The sequence below is a fragment of the Manduca sexta genome, chromosome 12 (genome assembly GCF_014839805.1).
Source record: "Manduca sexta isolate Smith_Timp_Sample1 chromosome 12, JHU_Msex_v1.0, whole genome shotgun sequence".
Taxonomy (NCBI): Eukaryota; Metazoa; Arthropoda; class Insecta; order Lepidoptera; family Sphingidae; genus Manduca; species Manduca sexta.
Window position 1 is genome coordinate 3,576,152 of NC_051126.1, and position 25,629 is coordinate 3,601,780.

Sequence of the window (25,629 nt, forward strand, 5' to 3'; positions counted from 1 at the left end):
GCACATAACAACACATACAAAGTATGTCTGGTTCGCAATCATACACTAATCATTGCCATTTGTAAGTAAGATTGACGTTGTCCATTAGAGCCTTTTTTACGAAATATGCACAATGGGTGTTATCAAAGGTCGAATCTTGACTTTATGAGAGATAACTTCATGCTTTTAACATAATCTTATTATGCGTATTACTTCCAACAATATATTTATATGGACATAGATAGTGATGAACACTGTCACAGAATTAACCACTCTGTTGAAAAAAAACAAGGCGACTGTACGACCAATAGGGTAGATTCCTATGTTTGTTGTTTATTATTTTATATGTAACAGTAAATAACATGAAGAAAATATTCTTCTGTGAAACCACAATCAAAATTAGTTGAAAAATAAAGCAGTTATTCATATTTGGAATATTGTTGTAAACAAAAGTGGGGCGTGGTGAGGTTATTACGCTGTCTTTTTCTCACTTACGCAGCGTAATGGCCGGTGGCACTGGGTGACGTCACATTTACATATTTTTGAAAAATATTTTTCCGATAGCTTTTGGATGAAATTCATTTTTGATAAATGTATTTAAAAAAAGTTAGCAAATGGGTATCTAATGTTATTATACATTTCTTTTTTTATGCGTAGATATTTATGTCAATAGTTCGCACGATGGCCTCATTTCTTACATATTTTTGCCGGAATTCATTAAACAACAACGAATTTTGCAATTTAATTAATTCTCTACGACTCTACATGGAGTGAAAAATAAATGAACGAAGATTCATAATGAATGTATTAATATATTTTTTTGTTTAATATCTCACCTGTTCATGGCTTTCAGGCCAAATGACAGCATCAGGTATCCTCGGAAATGAGTTATTCCTCACATTAGACACATCCTTTAGCGTCTGCCCATGAGCTCGGATCAGCCTGTCCATGCCATCAGTACTGATCAATGCGATCTTCTCCAGTTCTTCCTTGATATTCATCGGTAGCAGACTTTCGGGGAAGCTCGTGGGCGGTTCTGGAATCTTCGGCGGCTTCGTTGTGTCTACACCGAAGTTTTCTACCGCCCATTGCGACAGGTAAGGCAGTAACTTCCCGCCTATGGAGTATCTGTAATAAAACATACCTAAATGAGATTTTTTTTATTGAATCCGTTTCTACATGGTAATGCAGGATTTGTATTATTTTTTTTACTAATGACCAATTCATAGAATGATGGTATATATTATAGACCATTCTTATTACAATTGTCGATGGTGAATCTATATAAATGAACAAACAGTTATTTAATAACGTAGCCTTTATATAAACTCCGTACTGCCTCAGCGCTTAAGTCGTACTACGGTACGACTGCGGTGCTGCTAGTGCAAGCCGGTCAAACTTGGTTAAGCGTACGCGAGTATTTCTCAAAATAAATGTACGCAACGAAATAGTTTTTTCAAAATATTGTTACTATTTGAGTTTTTTTTTGTATGTCTGTATTCATTAATTCTATATAATACTAGCTTTTGCTGGCGGCTTCGTCGTCGTGAAGAAGTTTTCCGGGATAAAAGTCTCGCTATATATTTTCCGGGATAGAAAGTAGCCTATAACCTTCGCAGAGTCCTAAACTATCTCCATACCAAATTTCCTGAAAATCCGTTAAGTAGATTTTGAGAAAATCGATAACATACAGACAAACAGAAACGGGGACTGTGTGAAATGCTACGTAGAAAATTGGTGACTAAATTTTTTTAAAAAAGGAATAAAGATCTAAAATTATTCGATACGTTATGCGAATGTATACCTAATTTACTAAACAATAATCACATTTGTTCTAATTTATAGTTGTAAAGAAATCACGATGTATTTCAGGTAATGAGAATAAATAAAATAAAAGTATATATATTTATTTTGTTGTTGTTTGTAACTGACCCAAGTTAAAATAATTAAGTTGTAACGTTTTATCTTTATAATTTATGTATACTTAATGTTAGTAATAATTATTTATTAAATGCGTCACAGTTGTAATAATAAAAACAACCAGTTTTACTATGAAAATGTGCGTAGAATTTCAGTTCCGTTACATTATTTCACACAAGTCATAAATTGTTATTATTTATTTGCAATAAATAGGTAAAAATAAATAACTGTATTAGCTTTTAAGGCCCCTTCGAGATAACAGCCTTGAACAATTCATGCTATATTTGGCGACACGCGAGTTATGGGCAGGAGTATGCAAATATAGGATTTTTTTTAAATAACAGTTTTAGTTCTCTTTGAGAATTTTAAACTCCCGAAGTATTCCTAATTTCAATATCTATCTAACAATGTTGATTGCAAATTAAAACTTTAAGGAGATTGCACGGAATCAATAAATTTTAATGGCATTTTCATTGAAATTAATGAAACAATATCCATTAAAAACAATATGAGACAACCAAAGTAATGATAACATATTGCAGGTATATATATATATTTTCAATGTTTTACTTGTTGTACTTCGTATAGATAGCTTCTAAAAATACGGTTAAAGCGTCTTATAGTACAAGTACGTACTAGTGTACTGGTGGTAGGTCCCTCATATGTGAGAGTCCGCCTGGGTAGGTATCAACATAATGTCTATTTCTGCCGCCAACCAGCAAAGTGTAATCAATGTTGCGTTCCGGTTTGAAGAACATTGTAGCCAGTGTAACTACCGGACATAATAAGACTTAACATCTCATGTCTCAGGACGGCGAGCGCAGGGTAATACAAATAAAAAAAACAAATATATACCAAACAATACTTTGTAATTCGAGGTGTTGGATGGTGTTTCTACTCTTTATGGGCGGTTGTATCGCTTACCATCAGGCGAACGGCAAGGTCGTCTCGTCATTCAAAGCAATAAAAAAAAATAACTTAGTACTATTACATTATCTAGAATAAAATATTTTAATTCACTACTCTTGATAGTAAATTAAGCGATAATCTCCGTCTAGACTTGTCATGAGATCTATAAATAGCAAAATTATAGGAACAACGCACCGGTTGCCATTTCAGCGAGTTAGAAACGAGTGTGCTGATATGAATTGTTATTTTTGCTGGCGGAAGTTGGCGAAATTGTTTTTATTTAATGCAACACGGTATTCTCGCTAATAAAATCTATTTATGTATATATACCGAATAGCAGCGTCGAAGGGTGAAATTTGTCAAAAGGTAACCCGAGAACGGTGAAGGAAAACATCGTGAGGAAACCTGCACATCTGAGAAGTTCTCTATAGGAATTTCGAAGGTGTGGGAAGTCTACCAATCCGTACTAGGCCAGCGTGGTGGAATAAAGCCTAATCCCTCTCAGTAGTAGAGGAGGCCCGTGCTCAGTAGTGGGCAAGTATATAATACAGGGCTGATATTATTATTATTAACCCGAGGTAAATATATATTGCCTTAGTTGACACATCGCGGCCAATATTACAGAAAACAAAAACTAAGACTAAATCTAAAAGGGAAGCCAGTAAGAATCGGGTGGTACGAACGATTTGCCACTGCTCAATAGTATTTAAGTGAGTTAAAAGCACATGATACTATGTAAATTCTACGAGGTATGATCATTCATTAGTTTGTATATTGTATGTGTATTTTTCTTGGTTTATACACTCAAGTGTTCCTGAGGAAATATGCAGGTGTACAACTAATGGATCCTTGTTTTCATTTAATAATGTGGTAGAGCCCAAGCTTATTGTTGCATTGAATACCAACTCCAATCACGGGCAAAACGAGCGTGTTTTATGGATGAAAATTCATATTTTTGGTATTCAGGACAAAATCTAACCGTGTGCCCAATTTCATTCAAATCTGTTTCGTTGTTTCTGCGTTTACTTATAAAAATCATACAATCCTAACTTTTTAACATAATTTAACTTTTTTTTTATACGGGCACGGCAAAGTGACCCCACTACACTTAATGATAAGTGAAGTTCAATAGTCGACTGATGAAAGATTACCAGTTGCCAGTCGACACAATTATGCCGGCCTGTTGGGAAGAGATATATACAGGCAGATCCCGGAACGCGACACTTACGTGGGACACTATATCGTGTTATAATATAATTACTTATTAATATAAAAGTAAGGTAAGACAGTAAGAAGAAAGATGCATCTATAATACCTACAACCAAAGTGTACTTAAGACAACTAAGGACTGCAGCAAAGTAATTCATTTAACTCATTGTAACTAATACAAAGAGATTAAATATTGACTGTCAGCGCAACCAAACATACTATTGTGAGGCGTTCCAAGACATTGTGGATATTGTTGCAAATATGCACACATGTTTATTTATCTTCTTCATACACGGGTGTTTGGTCAACGGTTCTTTTATGAAGCACTAGCTTTTGCTTGCGGCTTCGCCCGCGTCAAGGAGTTTTCCGGGATAATTTTTTTTCCGACTTACTTGATATGTATCGTTATATTATGACCAGATTACACAAAATCATTATAAATTGTAGCCTATGTGTTATTCTGATGTATAACCAATATTACTGTAAAGTTTCATAAAAATCCGTAAAGTCGTTTTTTCGTGCTAAAGGAACAAACATACATTCATCCTCACAAACTTTCGCATTTATAATATTAGTAGGATAAAGTCCGATGTTGAGTTTCAACAGATCAACACACGATTCAGCCATTGATGATCAGTCTGGGGTCGTTACTCAGTCAAATGAGTAACCTATTAGCATTTAGAACAAGGTCTATTTTTCCGTGGCACAAAATGACAGCGTTAGTGAAGCGACTTCTCTATAAAGGCTGATTTTTAGCAATGCCTTAGCCTAGATGGGTTTAGAATGTTCATCGAGTATCTAGCAGAATGTGGACAATTTCGCTTGCAGGACGTTTCTTAGGTTAACAACTTAGATTACATCATATCAAACAGCGAAACTCTATAATTTCCCGTCCTCACATACATATAAATAAATACAAAATTCTATAGCGACTCTCATCGCTCATTCCACAATAAAACACAAGAGAGAAAAAGTTAACTTGCACGAAAATCATTTTACGATTTGCATAAGTGCTTTTACCCAGTAATGGCCTAATTAAATTATTTTAGACACAGTCAAAGTCAAGAACCCCAGATTTAATCTCAGTTTTATTAATGACGTAATTAGTACATATGATATGTGATGATAATCAACCATGGGCAAAGGTCGTGAAATGCCTCAGTGATAATTTATGGCATCTTGGTATGTATGATGATTATTTAACGTTGCCGAATATTTCAGTTTGTGTTTGCCATAAGGCCTCCCGCACACTGCCGCGAAACCATAGCATCGTAATATCTACTGGCTACCTTCATGTAACGCTAAGCGAAACATGACAATTTTCATATTTTCATTTTAGAGAAGCGGGACACCGACAGTTATAGTAAAATCTAAGGATTAAAATATGCAGTCCCGCACATCGTAGCTGCGATGGGTCCATATATCCCGATTTTTACCGGCTTTCCTTTATGTAGAATATATGTAGAATCTAATAATGATCATAAAAATATTTACAGATCACATTAATGCATTTTTTTTCGTGAACATGACACTACGTTTGTTAGCCTAGTATCTACATATTCTATCGGGATCACTTTCGGAAAATTTCACCTTTAGCCATTGACAGTCGTACAACTGAAAGATGTGGCGGAACTACAACGGTTTGCTGCTATCATTTCACGATTGAGGTGTGCGTGAGCCCTAATACTGCTTTTATTTGCCATCCTCCGGCACCGACTAATTAAAATGGTCAACAGGGCACGAATCAACTGTTGTTAGTCACACAATTTTACAATTAAACGTGCTGTTGCTTTAGGACTTCAAGCTTAATTGTATTTAATTAAATATTGCATTTATTTCATTAAGTACAAAATAATGTCAAACGAGCGAGCGGGTTACTTGAAAGCAAATAATCATAGCACACGAGTACAAAAAATACCAAAGTAATTTGATTATGGTGCAGTTTTTGAGAAATTAAAAACAAAAATTTGTGCGGGGAAGGATTTCCACGGCCATTAATATTTGAAACCTTAAGTTTATCTTTGTTAAGATATCAAATACAATGTCAAATAAGTATATTTTAAGGCCAATGTTATCACCGAACGGTGTGAAATGCTTATTACTCGTACAAATACTACAGATGACGGTTGCATAATCACTATTTTTGGAAGCTTCACGGTATGCGGTAATGTTGACAGAATCTTGTAGCCAATAGTTTGTCGTTTCTTTTGTTTGCTATACGTACGCAATGTTGACGAGGGTGCCTCTGAAGTTTTGAAGATATAACGTCAATTGTGATGGCGTACAACGCTTCATGTAATTTCAAGGGTAAACGATACCTTTCCTAAACCTAAGCAGTGGTCTTTAGGCACGGTAAAGTATGTATACTGTACCTGATGTAAGCGGAGTGAGGTTCATACAGAAGATCTACTGACGAGAGATTACACCTCGCTGGACGACACAACTAGATATACATAGGCTGACCCGGGAACGCGGCACACTTACTTGGGCCATAATAGCAGGTTTTAAGACCTTGTGTATGCTGTTCGCTATCTAGGGGGATACAAAATATCTACCACCAGCAAAAGGTGTTATTTCATTATCAATAATACGCAAGAGTATCCAGGAAACTTGTGCCTAAAACTGAAATAGATTCGTCCTCATCACATCACGGGATTATAAATAAGCGTAGGGAAAAGTGAGGGTACTAGTTGGATCTCTACTTACACCTACAGGAATAAATGAATGATTTGTAAGTTACCCACACACCACTCGATTCTTTTTGTACCGATCATCACATTAGTTTTCAGTAATACAAATGAAGTACTTAATAAGTGCAAGTACCCGAGTACTTTGCATAATATCTTCCTTAAACAGTTTCAATAAGTTCTAAATTATGCAAATTGTTTCTGATAAAATAAGCCCTAAACGACCCGTTGATAACAAAATATCATCAACGTCACTGTTGTTCAATACAAATACAATATTCCTCTTTCTTTACGACAAATAATTTGTCATTTACAGAACAATGCAATAAAGTTATAACAATAATTTAAACTTACACGAGAATGACGGTTTTATGATTTATTACTTGTAAATCTTTTGTTACCGATAATGATACGTTCATAGACGTCGACACATCACGAGAAAATCATATTTACTTTACGAGCTTTATTTGCAATATCCTCTTATATTAACAATGGACCATGATTATTATTGCTTTTGCTGTTGACATGGTTTGGTCCAAGGCGGTAGCGTCCTTGCGGCTTGCGATCCATATATTAGACGACGAGTTAACGTGTATGTGCGATGTAACTTCAATGATGGATTTGTGGTGTAAACATATTAGGGACGTCTTATTACGTGCCACAAATTAAGATCACAACGTGTTTATGGTTGTTAACTACCGCTTGTTAGTGTTGAATGGTTATAAGGCAGTTAATTGTTAAGCATTAGTTTGCGGTTAAGAACTTTTTGATTCAATTTTGTGAAGATCTTTTTTAGTTTCCTAATACGTAAGCCACGATGTAGACACTTGTCTAGACGGTTAGCAGAAGCCACAACTATCTGATATAATTATAAGTGCTTAGGCATTTGATCACTGAATATCAGGTCAACCATATTCTACAAAAATAGATTACATTTTCTTCAGCACATTAAAATAAGAAAATTTACTCCATTACAGAACGGATCGTAGATATTAGATCACAAAATTTACAAAGCGTGTTCGCGTAATACTCTAAACCGCAAAGCGTGGAGTTCTGAAGACGTGCAATAATGAAAGGTCTGACGCATCGGACACGTGCTGCGAGCGAATTGACGGAAAGTGCCAATTTAACACCCGCCCACGAGACCAGCCGGGTCGGACCGAGCTGGTTATAGCCTGACAGTTGACACCATTGTCTTCGGATACTACGTTCACTACACATTGCAATTATGTCATAGACGCGTGAAATTATGCCGTTAGTTCTTTAACTTCGGGTGGATTGTTGCAGTAATCTAGTAGGCTATCTGGGTACAATTTTTTTTTAAGAATAAAATTGGCTGTACTCGACTGTAATTATACGCTTTGTTACTGAGGCATACTATCGGTGAAAGTACTGCATTTTGTGAAACCTTACGCACTGAACTCTTCGGAGGGACATCGTAAAAGAGATACTGCTCAGTGTGTACTGTACAATCGAACATTGACAACAAATGAATCATGTTAATATCCTGATCGGATTTTATGTTTCTTGTATTTTAAACTAGCTTTTGCCTGCGTCTCCGCTCACGTGATATAGTTTTTCCAAGTGATAAAAGTGGCCTATAACACTCAGGAGTAACGTAGCTTACTATTAGTTTAAAAACATCTAAATCGGTTCAGTAGTTCCTGAAACTAGCGCGTGCTAATCTCAAGAATTACTAAACCGATGTGAAATTCTTTGAGATTAAACAAACAGTTAAAACAAACAATTCAGCTATACATATAAGTATAGATATGTAGTTTGAGATACCAGTACTGTTCGGCTCAAAACAACAGCCCGACACTTAAATACACAAAAAAATATACACATATTTATTGTAGTAAGTACCTAAAAACAGAATATAGAATTGTTTACATAGTTTAGATAAAAACAGACATTTAACGATTCAGAACTTACGGTTAGTTGAAATCTGCGTCAATAAATCGTTTAGAACTCAGCTTTATGTTCAGCCTTTAATAAAACTTTATAAATAGAGTTCAATTCATTTTAGGGACATGTCTTATTGATGTTTCAGCAACGCAAAGTTACTACACTACTTTGACACGTGGAGGATGCTTGTAATGCATTTGGATATCAATTTTCCTTATAACTGCAGAATTATCATGAAATTTATATAAAGAACATCAATTTTTAAACTTAATAATTATTATTATTAGCCCAAAATAATACCATAGTTACAAATTACCAAAAACACATTAGGTCGCAACTAGTAACGTAAATTTGTGTTTTAACTAAGCATAGCTTTGCGAATTTTTTATAACTAAGACTGATAATGTTTAGTGATTCATCCCTTCGCTACTGATTCAAGTTATAGAATTAACATTTAAATCAATTTCGACTTGTTATTAATTCGAGGCGAAAAAAAAAAATCAACTGTACCAGACGATTTTATTATCATTTGTTATCAGGCAAGCAGTTTGTTCAAGTATCCTGCAATTGTGGATCCCGGTTTCACTTCCTAACAAAATATTTGTCAAGTTTGTTCTTTAACCCGTTCACATTTTCCGCTGTGAACTCATCCTATGGGAGCTTGTTCCACGCTCTAACCACTCGATTTTTAATGTCAATATTTACGGTATTAAAGATTTTTGATAAAATTTAACACTTTTATTAATCTAAACAACTATAAAGCATATTCAATTGTTAACAATTTCATTAATTGCATAATGTTTTATTTCCATTTCATTTAATTGAATTTGACAGTATGTACTCATTATTATATACCTATTCACTGAATCTGTAATATTTTGGTAATACGGTGTTGTGTAAACTTTCCGTTCAATTAGTGTTTTCTCATAAATGGCAACTGCATATATGTTACGTGTTAAAATTGCTATTATAGACTTCTAGAAGTAAAACGAGTTGCAATAATTTGCGCCATCGTACAAATTACCAACCAACGACAGATTTCAATAAATGACTCTAATTATTATCTTTGGATCACGGATATGGACCAATCAGTATACATCACTTTTTAATTACAAAAAAAGCGTTGTATGCTACTGTTACTACAAAATAAAAATACGATATCATAACATTATCTCTAGAAAATAACTTTTTAGGTTAAATGTTATATTGAGTCAATTCGGGTTTTCCGGTGTCGAATAGTCAGTTGACACGATTTTATACTGACATTTTTAACACCTCTTATTGATATTCATTACGTAATTGTCCCTTAGGGCCCTGCTACAGCTAAGCGCTGCGCGACTGGAGCCGCGATGTGCGACGCGATTTGCGATGGTATGCCACAGCTCGACTATTTGCGACCTAGGCGGCGCGGCGGCGTAAGCGGCGGACGTACGAGTATTTATAATTTTAAAAATGGCCCTATCAAAAGTGGCTGGCAGGTCTATCAAGTATTTTTTCTAATAAATTGTTCCATATTCATTATGAATGAATAACGCGCGATGAAAACAAAATATTTTGTGTCGGTTGCCGATGCCGCTCTGAGCTGTGGCCCGGTCGGTACTCGCTAGTACAATTTAATTTTGTTTCATTCGCTTATCGCGTCGCCCATCGCCGCGACGATTCTATCGATGTTCACCGCACCGCAGAGCGCATCGGAGTTCGCGTCGCCGGTGGCTGTGGCATACTTCATACAATTTCCTACATTTGTTTTCACAGCTTGTAGCTTGCCGCGCCGCAAAATCGCGTCGCGAGTAGCTGTGGCCAGAACGTTACGCACATTTAGTATTCATTTACACGACAATCTAATATGTAATCTACATAGTATTTGTAACTAGGGATAATGTCCATTATTTAAGGTGGAATTTATGAAAAATTTCACTGTTCATTTACACATAATGGCTTTGTCATTTACATATAAACAAAAATTCCGGCCGAATATTTATAATGTCTTACCTCATTTTTACTTCCTCTTCTGGTAATTATAACTATTGGTGTGTAGTTCGTCGATATGCTTACAAATAAATAATTGAATTAAAATACCTTAATAATTGATTTCTTTATCCGAGAGATAGATACAAAATAGAGATAGGAATAATTTATTAATTTCTGCCGTTGCGTTGGTTTACAAATTTCATAATGAAACAATAACAATCTCGCGATGTTTTAATATAAACCACAATATCTTGCTAGTGGTAGGATATATTTCGTATCCGCCCGGATAGCGACCACCGTACACAACTTGTTATAACACACCATAGTGGCTCACGCAAGCGTGTCGCGTTCCGGGATCAGCCTGTGCATATCTGCTTAAAACAGGCCTACATAATTGTGCCGACTGGCGAGGGGTAATCATCTCTCGTCAGTTGACATTCTATTGGGACGCCACTTCACTTACTATTAGGTGCAGTAGGAACAATTTGCTATGCTCGTATAAAAAAAAAAAACTATGTGATCAAAGCATAACTCACCTATTTCCAGTGAAACATGCGGAATCACCACACAACTCAAACCTGGAGTCCTTGTAACCCCAACCGTACCATTTCAGCAGATCTTGTCTGAAAAACAAAAAAAGAAATAATGTCATTATTCACAAGGTCGCCTTGACTAAAAAAAGAGACTTTATAATTGTGAGAAATAATTTAATTTAGTTAATTTACAACTGAGTATGAGATTATTATTACTATATTATAATTATAAGAATTAGCGACATATTTTAAATCCTGACATTTACACTAATATATAAAGAGGAAAAGTATGTGAGTTTGTTTGTAGGTTTGGAGGCGCTAATCTTTGGAACTAATGAAGCGATTTTGATAATTCTTCCACTAATAGGAAGCTACACTAACCCTGAGTGCTATAGGCTATTTTTATCTTGGAACTTTTATATTGCAAAACCTCTTTTACGCAGATGAACCCGCGAGCAAAACCTACTTTACAATAAAGATAATCGGATTTTCAAAATTAAAATTTTCAGCGAGAACCTGAATAAACAAAGTCTCTACATTAAATTTAATTATAGAAAGGAACTTTACGCACTGTAATTGCTTTATAATGATATAATTATTATGAATAATATCTGCTCCGGAATCCATACGAAACAATTTTGCCTGCGTAAAATGCAATTTTCAGACATAAATAGCGTAATATATGTATGTTTAAGACTTGGTCCACTCGTTTGCCAAATCTCAACAATACATAACACCTTCATCCCCGAAGGGGTAGGCAAAGGTGCAAGCAGGCACCCACTTTTCGCCTATTTTAGGTTTTCCCTCATAACATTATAAAAAGCAAGACTATTGCAATATCGGGTGCAATTTTCAGCCTCCGGGCTGACATTAAACGGAAAAACTAAATAGCGCTTTTCCCGACCTGGGATTTGAACGTGGGACGCTAACTCCGCCACCGAGGCAATCTCGTCCGTTCAATTTCTGCATTTAAGTAATGCAAGACACATTCAAATAACATAGGACTGTAACCTGGGCTGTCATACAAGCAAGTACGTAAGGTCGGGGGCCCTATTCCGTCTACGAGGGCATATCCGTCTTTTTGCTATTACGGGCGTTCTAATCGAAGGACAGCTTTGATAGCCGTATAGATAAAAGCGCCGAAACATCCCCTATTACCTATACGACCTATGAAAACTGTCCTTTGATTAGAAATCACGCAGTTGCCAAAAAACGGATTTGCTACCATAGACGGAATAGGCCCCTGACCTTATTTCAGCTGTTTATTGCGGGATTACGATCTAATCCTTATAGCCCAAAATCAAATTATCATATAGAGAAATTATCAAGTTATCTCTTTATTATATTATCATAGTATGTAAGTAATCAATTCCAGGTACACGATACTTATAAATTGGGTTAGTTGGTGTCTGTACATGATGTTTTATTTTCATCATATTTTATTTAATTTGCGACTCGCTCCAGCTTCGTACGGGTAGCAGTTCCGCTACATAATTATGTTCATATGTACCTATATTTTTTCCTGTTGTACAAAACATTATCTATACTATTATATGCAGCTGAATAGTTTGTTTGACGCCAATTTCGGGAAATACTGGTTCGAATTAAATAATTATTTTAGTGTTGGATAGCCCATGTATCGAGAAAGACTATAGACTAATATAACATCACGCTATGACTAATAGGATCGGAGCATTAATGGTAATAGTAGCAAAAATGATTTATATGCATTAAATCTTCCTCTTGAATCACTCCGTCCATTGATGAGTATATTAAATATCCGTTCGGTAGTTTTTAAGTTTATCGCGTTCAAGAAACAAGACAGACGCGGCGGGTCACTTTGTAATACGCAAGATTGATTTCAATCATCGTACTAAATATATGACATAAAAGCATCTTAAAAACTTACCTGGCATCCTTTGTTAAAGACATAATGCACAATTGTTTTTATACCAGCAGTTATTTCTGAATGCATTGATGTAACGGATATCTCTTTATTTTAAGTATTTGTATTTGTATATGTTAGGGACGCCACGCGACATAGTTTTTGATTTCTCTTAGGTTGGAGATGACGCTTGACAATATTCACTCTAATCTCAGACCGTTTTACTTTTTTTGTTTTATTTAGTGCTATTTTGTTTCGATTTCAGCACCTTAATTGTAAACGTAAGCAATATTCAGACACTGTAGGTACTAGGTACTCTCTGTACTGTAGGTATATATTAGTACTAGCTTTTGCTGGCGGCTTCAGTCACATCAAAGAGCTTTCCGTGATAAAAGTCCCGCTATATATTTTCCCGGGATAGAAAGGAGCCTATTTCCTTCCCGGTGTTTCTATTACTTATTTATTTACTATTTTCATACAAAATTTCATCGAAAGCTGTTAGGTAGCTTTGAGTTTGTCGAGTTCAGTTAGGCAGTCCAATGCTGCGGGAGAGTTTGTTTTAATATATATTTTTTTAAAACTTTTTAAGAAAAATTTCGTCACAGACGATTGTTGCGTAACTTTAACCGTTTACGCAACGCACGCAACGGAAGTTCTCAAAAGGAATAAATTTTCATTAGTGTTGCGCTCCTACTGGTTATAGCGTGATGTTATATAGCCTATAGCCTTCCTCAATAAATGGGATATTGAATACTACAATATTTTTTAAATTCAAACCAATACTTCCTGAGATTAGCGCGCTCATGCAAACACAACTGTATTATAGTAAATATAATAGTATAGATTAGATATGTACAGATTATATGTATATTTTTGGTAATTCAAAATCTAATAGTGTATTTATCCTTATTTGAAAATAAATGTCAAATATAACTTGCATAAACGTAAGTACTATCGTATGTGTACGTATCAAATACACAATTATCAGTATTCAGTTATCTGTTGTAGGCAACGTGGTGGATTAGGGCAGGCAGTCAGTGGTAAAATTACCAACCCAATTCTACCAAACATTCGACAGATATAAGGCTATTTACAAACACTCAAAACACATAAGGCTGCCTCATACACATGCCTTTTCTTTTTTTTAGTACTTTGAATGACGAGACGAGCTTGCCGTTCGCCTTTTTTTTTTTTTTTTTTTTTTTGGTTTCGCGGAGAAAGTCCCTTATTACTACCACCCAGCCTTCGTGGGGGGCGACTGAGCGGTTATGCTGGGGTAACCGTGCCTTACGGCCCGGCGTTGAGCCGCCCGGATTTGATGACGACCTTCGGGCGACCGCCGGGCCGAGTCCCTAACCCTATATACAACTTAAACCTATGCACGGCCTACCAGCTAAAACTCCGCGGTGGCCCTCTTCGGCGCATTAGGGACGGCTGCGGGCTTCCTCTGACGTTAAAGTGTCTAGTCTGCGACCGCAGCCGCCCCTGCGCGGTGCCGCCTTGCGGCCCGTCTCCCTATGGGGGGGCTCAGAAGCCCCGCGCACCGAAGGACGCCCTCGGCGTCTACGGCAGCGTGAGGCCAACTACACACACTGCCGTCCAACCGGGAGGTTAACCGACAAATGTGCAAAGATGCACAGAAATGCACTAGGGCGGACAGCCCCCTGCTGCCCGCCGACAACCCCCTTCGTGGCCCCTATTAGTCGCCTCTTACGACAGGCAGGGGATACCGTGGTGGAATTCTCCAAACGCCCCCATTCCACAGGGCGGAGCTTGCCGTTCGCCTGATGGTAAGCGATACGACTCCCCATAAACTGTAAAAACACCATCCAACACCTTGAATTACAAAGTATTGTTTGGTACTCCACAGCGCTCGCCATCCCGAGACATGAGATGTTAAGTCTTATTGTGTTGAGTAGTTACTCTGGCTTAGCTTTCTTACAATAAAGAGGCCAATGGGTCGCCTAATGGTAAAGAATCATCGAATCGTTACGAAAGTAGGAAGAAGACCGCTAATATCTTAAAGGTCCTTAAATCGTACAGCAAGCGAAGGTTTAGATATAATAATAATAATATCAGCCCTATATTATATACTTGCCCACTGCTGAGCACGGGCGTCCTCTACTACTGAGAGGGATTAGGCCTTAGTCCACCACGCTGGCCTAGTGCGGATTGGTAGACTTCACACATCTTCGAAATTCCTATAGAGAACTTCTCAGATGTGCAGGTTTCCTCACGATGTTTTCCTTCACCGTTAAAGCGAACGATAAATTCACAAAGAATACACACATGATTTTAGAAAATTCAGAGGTACACCCCATCTACCAAAATTCATATACATAACCCTTCAAAAAGCAGTCATCCTCAACACTTGTCGCATAGTGAGAAAATTTCTGCAGATGGACCACGATTAAGTTTCTTGTACCTTTCACACTATAAACAATATTTTACTTTATGTTGCTGCAGACTTGGCTTTGGTCCGTCCGCACCATGCAACCCGGTCTATAAGCCGAGATTCAGACATGATACAAAAAATAATAATTTATAATAATAATAATTTATTTCCCACAAGTTTTAACAATAATAATTTAGTTCCCTGACTTCTGAGCTAGGTATAAACCTGTGTTTCAGAAGTCAGTGTCCCCAGAGGTGTGTGCCCTTGGGATTTAAACCTGCGGACATTTGTCTTGGCAGTCCGTTCCACACTCAACTAGCTATCGCCGCTCTGGTAAGTTCAGATAAGTGAACACTATTCCACAGCCAAGAAATTTTCAAAAACTTCAAAATAGATTTTATATATACGACGTCATAAGCACTATTTATAAATTTGTTTAGTCACAATTTAAAAATGTAAACATTCATTTCTTCCATATGCGAACTCCATTATCAGATAAAGGCGAGTAGGTACTTAGGCCTTGTAAATATTATTTCTTGTTAAAAATATGATACAATAGACACCGTCAGCGGAATATCGGTCAGCCGAGCGCTATCTAATCTCTTATCGTAATATTTCCCCACATTCTAAATCAACGTTTTGGAGTCACTGACTTCAAGTGTTTGAGTTTTATACCTATTTTTCGTAGGCAGGTGTATTTAGTTTGGATAATAAAATAAATTAAAAAATTGAGTATTATATAGGTCTTAAAGCTGTTGTTCTATAATAGGTGTAGCGCGTTAAATAATTATACTCAATATAGACATACACCTTTAATCCCCGAAGGGGTAGGCAGACCCGCAACTCCCATTCGTTGTCATGTGCATTCACTATTCTGTCCCATGATGTGACAAGTGGCGAGCCTATTGCCATATCGGGCACAAATTCCAGACTCCGGGCTGATACTGAGTAATAAAAAGACCACTTTGCCCGACCCGGCGATCGAACTAGTAACCTTAGTTGTACTGTAATACACAACTACGTCAGCGATGCAAGCCTTACTTAATACAGAAAATAATAAACAAAAATAATAATTTCTTACTTCTAATATTGTGCCCCTTGCACCAGCATATTCTAAATGTTTATTAATGAAGCCGTCGAAAGAGAAGGTGGGCCAAGTATTCACCTGTCTATGAAAACCGAGAGTTCCATGTAAATACTAGCCCAGTCCAGATGAAACAAGTAAATTCTATTAACCAGAACAATGATCTGAGGAGTAACACGTAATGCCCAACATAATTTTATTTGTTTAACATATTTACGTTACTACTATGAAATTCAACGCCAAGAAATTATTACTTTATGTGCTATGTTTGTCTTTGTTAAAATATGGACACTGATCACATTGTTAAATTTTATTTCATTTTATACTGAGCCTTTATTTGAATAATAAATATCTATATATTATATAAATGAATCCCTATTTCCCTTGGTCACGCCATCACGCGCGAACGGCTGAACCGATTTCACATTTTTTTTTGTTGTGTTTGTTATTGTCAGGAGAAGGTTCTTATGAAAGAAAAAATTTAAAAAATTGCGCGCAAAATTTGGAAATTTAAGAAAACTTAACGACAATATTAATTTTACATAACTGTAAATGGTTTGAAATAACTGTCAGCGATCGACAGAATGCGCGCGTGCATATATAGTTAAGACAGGACAACGTCTGTCGGGTCAACTAGTTTTCAATAAAAATCCCGAATTATAAAACCTTTTTGTTCAAACAATCCGTCCATTGATGAAAATTCGTTAAATATCTTTTACAATTTTCAGACAGATACGGGAGGGAGACTTTGTATTATAATATGTAAGGATATAATAGATCGTTCATACATAAACTCCATAGCTAGTACAAAAGCAGAAGAGATTGGTTTTTATTTCCTTATATATTTCCTAAACCTTATATATTTATCACATAGGCGAACAAATTTGCACTAATGTAGGTCAGTAGTCCTGGAGATCAAAGCCATATAATATTTCCTATTGGTCAAAAAATTATTAAAACTAATGTTTAATACAACCCCTATGTGCGGCAAAAACTACTTTTAATATTAACGGAGGAACTAGTCTATCCATGTGCCAAATTTTATCCAAATCCATCCAGCAATTCGTGCGTTAACTGCTATATATACATTAAGAGAATGAACAACTCATGTCTCATGATAGACGTGGGGTGTCACGCTGAGGTTTGTAGTAACAAGTCCTAGATGATATTGCCATTGTTTATTGGTAGTTGTGACGTTTACTATAAGACGAGCAACTTGCTTGTCTTCTTGATCAGTTGACGAAGTTAAATCAAAGTTTAATTGCAAATAAAACTAAACAGATTGATTATAATACGAGTTCATTTCGCTTCCATCAATTTATATGTATTTTTGTTACACACAAGGAAAATATAGAATGCGATAATTAAAACTGTTGGTCCAATTACTTTGGCATTTTTATTTACTTGCCTACAAATCAACACTAAACAGTATTTTATATTGTAGTTATTTTACGTGCATTATGAAATTTGGTGTCCAAGCGGTGAAGTCCGACGAGTCTCAGGAAACACTAATTTGTCTATATCCCGCAACGAAATTAATCAAATAGGAAGACAGAGAGCAGTTGGTTATATTGTAAGGCTTGTTAGACTTTCATGCCTGTTTTTTTATGGAGAATGTATATATTTGCGCGTTATATACATCACATAATGTTAACAAGGAAGCAACAAGGCGTGCGTATAATTGTATCAGAGTTTAGGTCTATTTTTGGCCGTAAGTAATGACGAGATGAATGATACAACTCGCGTGGCGATAACGTGGGTTATGGCTACATTGCATTAGATGTGTCAGAAGCGTGATGTAGCTAGTCCTTTATTTATGTACTTGTTAAGATATAATTAAAGAGCCCGTTCTACTAGAATCTAAGGTCTCTAAACGGAATTAACAGCTTTGCTGTTGCGATTTGCGTTCAGTAAGATTGTTGGGAGAAAATATTAGTTTATTGTAGGTTGGCAATGGCATCACGATTTTAATTTTTTTTTCGTGTACTTAAGTATACTATTTGTAGGTTGGCAATCACATCACGATTTTCTACTTCTTTCGGTTAACTATACTATTGTTTATTGATACTCGATATTTATCTGAATTCTGCTACATCCAAGGTCAAGGATAAAGACTAGATACCTTTTATGTTAAATTTGTCTATGCCATTGTGAATAAAATTAATATCCTAGTTAATAATGCATGATTAAGATATCAAATTATCACTTTGCGTCGCATGGTGCTTTCTAATTATGTTGTCTTCTGGGATCTGACCCCAGGACATTATACGGAAGAGCATGCAAAACTCAAGTAAAAAATCCATTAGATTTAATTGTATTGACAGTTTGTTACTCAGAAAGTTTCTTAAGCCTTATATTTTTACAATTACATAATGACTTTAATAATATTTCAATTATTTTGATCGTTTCACTTTAGTTTTTGAAATATCTTCTTAGGGCCTATGCACACGGTGTATTTTTGACGCTCCGACGACGCGACGTGCAGATGCGCTAACTAGTCCATTGAAAGGTTACATTTTTTAGGGCTTACCTTGCGTTTTTTAGAGGACACAATTTTATTTTTTTGAAGTGTAGGGGGGTCAGTATAAAGCTAAAACCAAATTTTATTTGTCGTAGAATTATAAATAAAAAAGTTATAAGCGAAAATGTTAAGAAATTCAATGTTAAGCAATGTCCATTGCAACATCATCAGAACGTGTGTTATAAGGTTCATAATACTTTTTTTTGTACTCTCATAACGTACAACACAAACCCGCGGTTGTCGGCTTGTTCGCGAATTACTTGGATCCTGAATCGCTTTGGCACAGATGAAGCAATCGTTCCTAAAAACTATTTTTTACGAACTGTTTCGAAAGTAACTGTACATATTGCGTATTATTGTTATTACGTGGACAATCAAACCGATAATGTTGTTCGTCGTCGCAGCAGCAGCTCCAGTAGTTTATCGTCAGTTTCAGAAGCTCCAGAGCCAGACTTTGATTTTGTGAACAGGTATAACCCAGGAAATTTTCCTACTCATAGAAAGTCCCTCCGTGACCATGAAGGCTGCAACGTCTTCGAAACTTCGGGAGAAAACTAAAATATTAAAACCGCGATAAAATCCGAAAAATAGTTTAATTTTAATGTCATTGAATATCTCTATAATGGAATAGGGAGACCCTCTATGATCTCTATGAAGTTATTTTTTTAGATACGATTTTTTTGTATGTGACAAGGAAAAACCAAAACACTTGTGCAAAACAATGCTCACATAGTAAATGCCACTATTTTTATTTTGTTTTCATTATTGATAGTTTTACGTTTCCTTGTTTTCATTACGCACCTCATTACGTCTTTAATCTTCGAAGAGAGTTTCAACCAGTGCACCTGCTTTTCACCATGCGTGTTTTATCCCGTGATGTGGTAGGGGCCGAGTCAATCGCCACACCGAGCAAGTATTTTACTCTCTGGGCCGTGATGTGATAGGAACCGAGTCGATCGCCATACCGAGCACGTATCTTACACTCGGGCTGATATTGTCCAGAAAAATCCCATATCATTTTGTCCTACCGCGCACTCAGTACAACTATGCCACAGATGCAGATATTTTCTCATTGTTGCATTATTAAAACATGGCCCAAATAAAATGCAAATAAAAATGTTAATTAGTATTCGTAAAATCTTTTTTATTAATTTAATGGGCCAAAATTATTGTTTATATAAAGATTGCATAAAAATGCGCCAAACTAAATTCAATGCGATAATTAGTAATAATCACACAATTGTAATCTAAAAACCAAGTAGTATAATAATTTGAAATGTATATTTTAATGTTAAGTAAATTTCTTTATATCATAGAACAAAATCAATCCAATGTCATCGAACCCAATATGTAGAGTGATAAATAAAAGTTTATGCTTTTAAAACACAAACTTATTGACGTTCGTTAAATTTTCTAATCTTATCAAATACAATATTTTATTAGAGTTGAACACTCATATTAGATATGACTCTATTAAATATTACTGCAATTCTTGTGGTTTGAGTATCTACCGACACTTAGGCCACTGAGTTCTCGCGCTCTGTGGTCTAATTTATGTCTTAAATTAATCAATGTTTTTGGCGGGAAAATAGAACAGGGCTTTCACGAGTACAAAACTATAAATTGCATATTCTATGTACGGGATATCTAGATATTTTTAGATCGGCGCTTGTTAATTATACTCGAAAATCTGGAGCGAGCCGGCACGCCTAATTACATTTTACCATTACGTTAGGATTTTTTTCGCATAAAAAATATTACTGAAAAATTAAATATACAGAAATTATATTATAAAATACATGTAAAGCATAAATCGATAAATAGTCTTACCTTCGCCTCGGTATAGCACTTTTTACTTTGATAACCGTGCTGTTGGTGTTTGCGTTAGATTCGTTGTTTGTATTTTTATCACTCAAATCTTTCTTTTTCACACTATTAACTGTTCTGTCTTTCCCATCACTCTCAATGTGTGTATTTTTCATCGCGTTATTCGAGCTGCTCGCGTTTGCAGCTGACGTTTTTACAATGGGCGACGATTATGGATTTATGCTGGATAGCATTTGGAACGATTTTTATAAATCGCGCAGCTCGCCGCGCATGTGGTGACGTGTAGTATCGCTAAAACAGTAGTGACGTTTGGGTTTGCAACGCCATCTGTGCATATCTAAATAAAGTTTTAGTTAGGTGTTGGAACATTTAGTACTCATAATTTTGCCTAGATGGCAGTTTGTGTATTGACACAAAACTATAGTATTAAGAAATTACTCTTAATATTTAAAAAAATCTAGTAGGCACCAACTACCAAGTCCTGACATATATAATAGAATTGCTCTGTACTCAACTAAGTAAAGTTTGTGAATGCATACTGTGAGCAAAGAATATTATCGCCTATTCTTATAGCTATTTATTTATTCTATCAAAACTGGACCATAGTAGAGTCAAAATAATATAACCGCAATAATTTAATAAAATATTTATTGTTCAAGTTTTAAGTATGTTGTACAAAATAAACTTAATGCTAGATTAACAACATATCATAGTTAAAGCATAGGCTTCGCCTTAAAAGTAATTATCAGTTTAGTTCGAGAGCCGAGACTACTACAAAAATGCATTACAAAGAGTATAGTAATATGTTACATTATACAGTAGGTGTACTATATTGTCTTCATATAATACTTTGAGATACAAGTATACATAACGTCACGCATTTATCCCCGAAGGGGTATGCAGAGGCGCAACTAGGGCACCCACTTTTCGCCAAGTATGTTCCGTCCCATGATGTGATAGGGGGCGAGCCTATCGCCATATCGGGCACAAATTCCAGACTCCGGGCTGATACTGAGCAGAAAAACCCAAATATCACTTTGCCCGACCCGGGATTCGAACCCAGGACCTCAGAGCGCTATTGTACCGGACATGCAATACAACTACGCCACCGAGGCAGTCGAGATACAAGTATAAGGTTTTTCTAAACACTTTCTTTGCTCTACAATGATGGTCATAATACCTATGTATCGTATATGACAAAGTATGTCTTGTCCTAAAATATGTAAAGCGATTAGGTCGCAAAGCAGTAGGTATGTATGTATACAATACAATATCTATCTGATTATAGTAAGTATATATATCAATATGTAGACACAAAGGTAAAAAGGATTGTCTGCATTAGGAAACCTACATTTTAGGCAAAACTAATTACAGCATGTCTTAAAAGTACAGTACAAATATGTGTAATCATAACAAAAGTTAGTTTTCTTTCATAGAAGTTACAGTAAAAGTACAAAATTTGGAATTGGTGGATCTATCAATCCATCTATCCATCCATCACAAACGTAGATTTCATTTTCTTTACATATATTCGAGTGTTTATCGATTTATGTAGAGTCACTCCGTACAATCATCATGTTGTACCAGTTTTGTTAATATGAAATATTGACGTGTTAAATTTATATATATATAATGAAAAATTATACACGGCAAATAAGAGTTATTTATAAGAGAGCTCTTTTATCCTTTAATAAAGTTTAAAATAGTAAGACAAAAGACTATAACGCAGTCATTTCCGTTTACTTCGATGTTTGGTAATGGCCGTTTTGAACAAGTTTGAAAAATGTAAGTTTTAAATACATTTCATTCTGTTAATCTTGCTTCTAAGCATTGTTATACATAGGTATAATATCTCATACTTCCCCGTGTTTACATGTCTGAAACAATCAGATATTCATTACATACATTCAGTCTTATCCATCTTTAATACATTTTGTATTTTAATTAATGACAGCATTTAATTGTTGGATAAAAATAATAATATTTGGGAAGAAATAAAAACGATTTGATTATTTAAAAAAAGATAGTATAGCATATGGAATAATCAGCATTCGGTACCAAACGGGCGACCCACGAATAAAATAAATAAAACCTTTGAAATATTTTATATTAGGTCTCATTACTAGAGCGCGCATGACTCTTGTTCGTTGAAATGACTTCTTTTTTGCTCTCGTCAACTTTGGGCGACAAATTTATGGTCCGCCCTGCCGGGCAGGAACCCATGTTACGTCCCTGGGCTAGCATAGAAGATGTCATACGCGAATTCTCTTATTTGTAAGGCCAATCTGTGTCCAGGAGAGGGTTGATACTATTCAGACTCCGAAATTCGCCACCTCTCCACTAATTCATGTTTTTGTAACTATCTGGGACGAAAGCCCACTGACTTGATTTCATTATTTCAGTAGAAGATTTCCATACTATACATATACTTATCTCCATAAAGTACTTCCTCAATAATCTTACATATAATTATGCGTTATTTCAATTATAGCAGTACAATAATAAATGCATACAATGGAACATTTTCGTATAAAATATTTACGAACTATTTCTAAATAACTTAAGTTTTAGCAATATGAGCCACTTTCAGTTAAATTCAGAAATATCTCGTATAAGTCTTATTCATAGTTACATAGTATAGTTGTAAGAATTCTAAGTAATAATTTAAATTCGTTATACAGTCTTACTAATATACCTAAGCACCTATAGATTACTTACAACTACGTGGTGTATACTGGATTTTATATACAAGTAAAGTTTAAATACAAAGTGGATATGTGTAATGTCTTAAATCATATTTGCGATACAGCGAAGAGACATCTTCAATTAATCAATTTACATTATTTTTTGACTGTCGCATCTGATAGGTGTTTGCTGGAAATTGAGATGTCCCTCTTTTAATATATATTAGATAGGTTTAAGTACCTTATTAGCCTCAAATTGACGCAAAACATGAGAACTGGGCTAGTTAGGCAGTAATTTGATATAATGAAGTATTAATTTCGTTCATAATTACATTCGCATGAAGCGCTTAATAAATGTTTAAATTACCGCCATTTTTAAATCTATATCTTACTCTACCGATTGTTATATTTTACAAGTAGCATAAAATACTAGGTGATTAATAAGTGTGATATTTATGTTTAATGAAAGTATGAGACCATAGCCCATGCTTTAGGGCTAACTACCCATATTTATCAGCAGTCTATTTTTCTATGTTTGACATATTTCACGGGACACTGGTTTATTATTTGTATGATTTAATAGATGCAGTGTCAGCCACACCACGTTGGAGGCGAAGGGCTGTCTCTAATTCACATTGGATGATTGCCTGATCCGTCAATCAATAATGACAAGTGACTGCGTCCAATATGTTATCTTATGATTTTAAAAGTAAGAAAGCAGTGGCGCTTTGTTATCGCAGATTTAAATTACTCCGGAACCACAAGCGCATTGCCGCAAAATAAAATATTGAAGATCGAACATGGATTAAGTATGTGGCATACTATATATTTTAATTATTTTATACTGTAATTAAAATGTATATTTGCTATATAATTTCAGTCCGTTTTTCAATACTTTAATGTGCAGCAATCCGGTTTCGCGGAGTTTTGTGTAATTATCATTTATTTTAATCCATTCTTAGGTGAAAATTTCATCAATTGTTATTCACATGATTTTCTTTTACGCCTCATAAAGTGATTTCGAAATATGAACTTATGGAATCAAATTGATAATTAATTCGTAATCATGGCTTATTAAACATAATTTTACAAATCGGCGCGAACTTGAATACAAATCGCAGTTGCCAACATTACATTGAGTAATTACGGCAATAACCTGTGGTATTGCGCGGATTTCTTATCCTTCTCGATGACGTAGAAAGACTTGGGCTTTCCATTGCCTGAGAAATATTTCCTAAACGATGTCTTCTTCGCTGGAACGTAATACGCCAACGAATCCAAAGAATTGGGATGGTCATTGGCTCCCTTAGGCCACGTTGGAGTACTCTCCACATCTAAAAGATCATCGTCGAATCGCGCCTGAGGTCTGTTCTTGGCGAGTTTTTGCAGCACTGGAATGTTCCAGTGGTAAACTCTGGCAGGCTTCCCGTTGCTGGTCATTTGTAAAGGCAGGGTCCTGGCGGCGGCGGGCGCAGGCTCCGCGTGCGAGTAATAGCTCGTATTGGGTGGTAATTTGATCACGTACATTCTTGAATCGCCCGTCGCGTGCCGTCGGCCTTGTTCGGCTAATCGCTTCCTATGATGCGCGGCGGGGACCCTGAGTTTTTTCAGTCCGAGCGCGCTGAGCAGTTCGTGTGTGGTCGGTTCTTTTTTGTCTATGGTCAGGTTGTCGTTGTGGCTGGCTGAGGACGCCGGTGCGCCGATCGCGGCTGTCACAGCGAGCACTAGGGCTGCTATCCTGTAATAGGAAAATATATTGTGAGATTTTTGTAACAACGTTTAAAATAATTTAGAATATTGTTAAAAGTAAATTTCCCGGTATTGCCTAGAATTAATATAAAAGATCTGTATAAACAACATATAATAAAATAGAATATCGTCATTATGAACAGAAATCAGAACAGAGGAACTATTTTTTTTCCTATAAGTATTTTCTATAACGTACCTACACAAACTTTCGCCTAACTATGTCATTGCCCCACATAACTAAGTTCCACTACACATAAAATGTATTTACTTATCTCCGTGCTAATACGGTATAACTGTACCCATACTTTGTACTTCAGTGAAAGAGTGGTTTATTTATCTCTAAGCTTAAGAAGAAAACTCAAATGCGC

The 25,629-nt window shown here is 35.8% G+C and overlaps 2 protein-coding genes across 2 annotated transcripts in view; both read right to left on the minus strand.

Annotated features, from left to right (window-relative positions):
* LOC115442791 (alkyldihydroxyacetonephosphate synthase) overlaps positions 1-21,107 on the minus strand; it is a 28,316-nt gene extending 7,209 nt beyond the window's left edge. The window contains exons 1-3 of the mRNA XM_030167950.2: positions 20,832-21,107; positions 11,120-11,206; positions 816-1,107 (exon numbers count right to left, since the gene is read on the minus strand). Of these exons, the coding sequence (XP_030023810.1) occupies positions 816-1,107; positions 11,120-11,206; positions 20,832-20,983 (531 nt within the window). The 5' untranslated portion in view covers positions 20,984-21,107. The remainder of the gene's footprint in view (positions 1-815; positions 1,108-11,119; positions 11,207-20,831) is intronic.
* Positions 21,108-21,459: 352 nt separating this feature from the next.
* LOC115442794 overlaps positions 21,460-25,629 on the minus strand; it is a 53,378-nt gene continuing 49,208 nt past the window's right edge. The window contains exon 2 of the mRNA XM_030167953.2: positions 21,460-25,250. Coding sequence (XP_030023813.1) covers positions 24,656-25,250 — 595 coding nt within the window. The 3' untranslated portion in view covers positions 21,460-24,655. The remainder of the gene's footprint in view (positions 25,251-25,629) is intronic.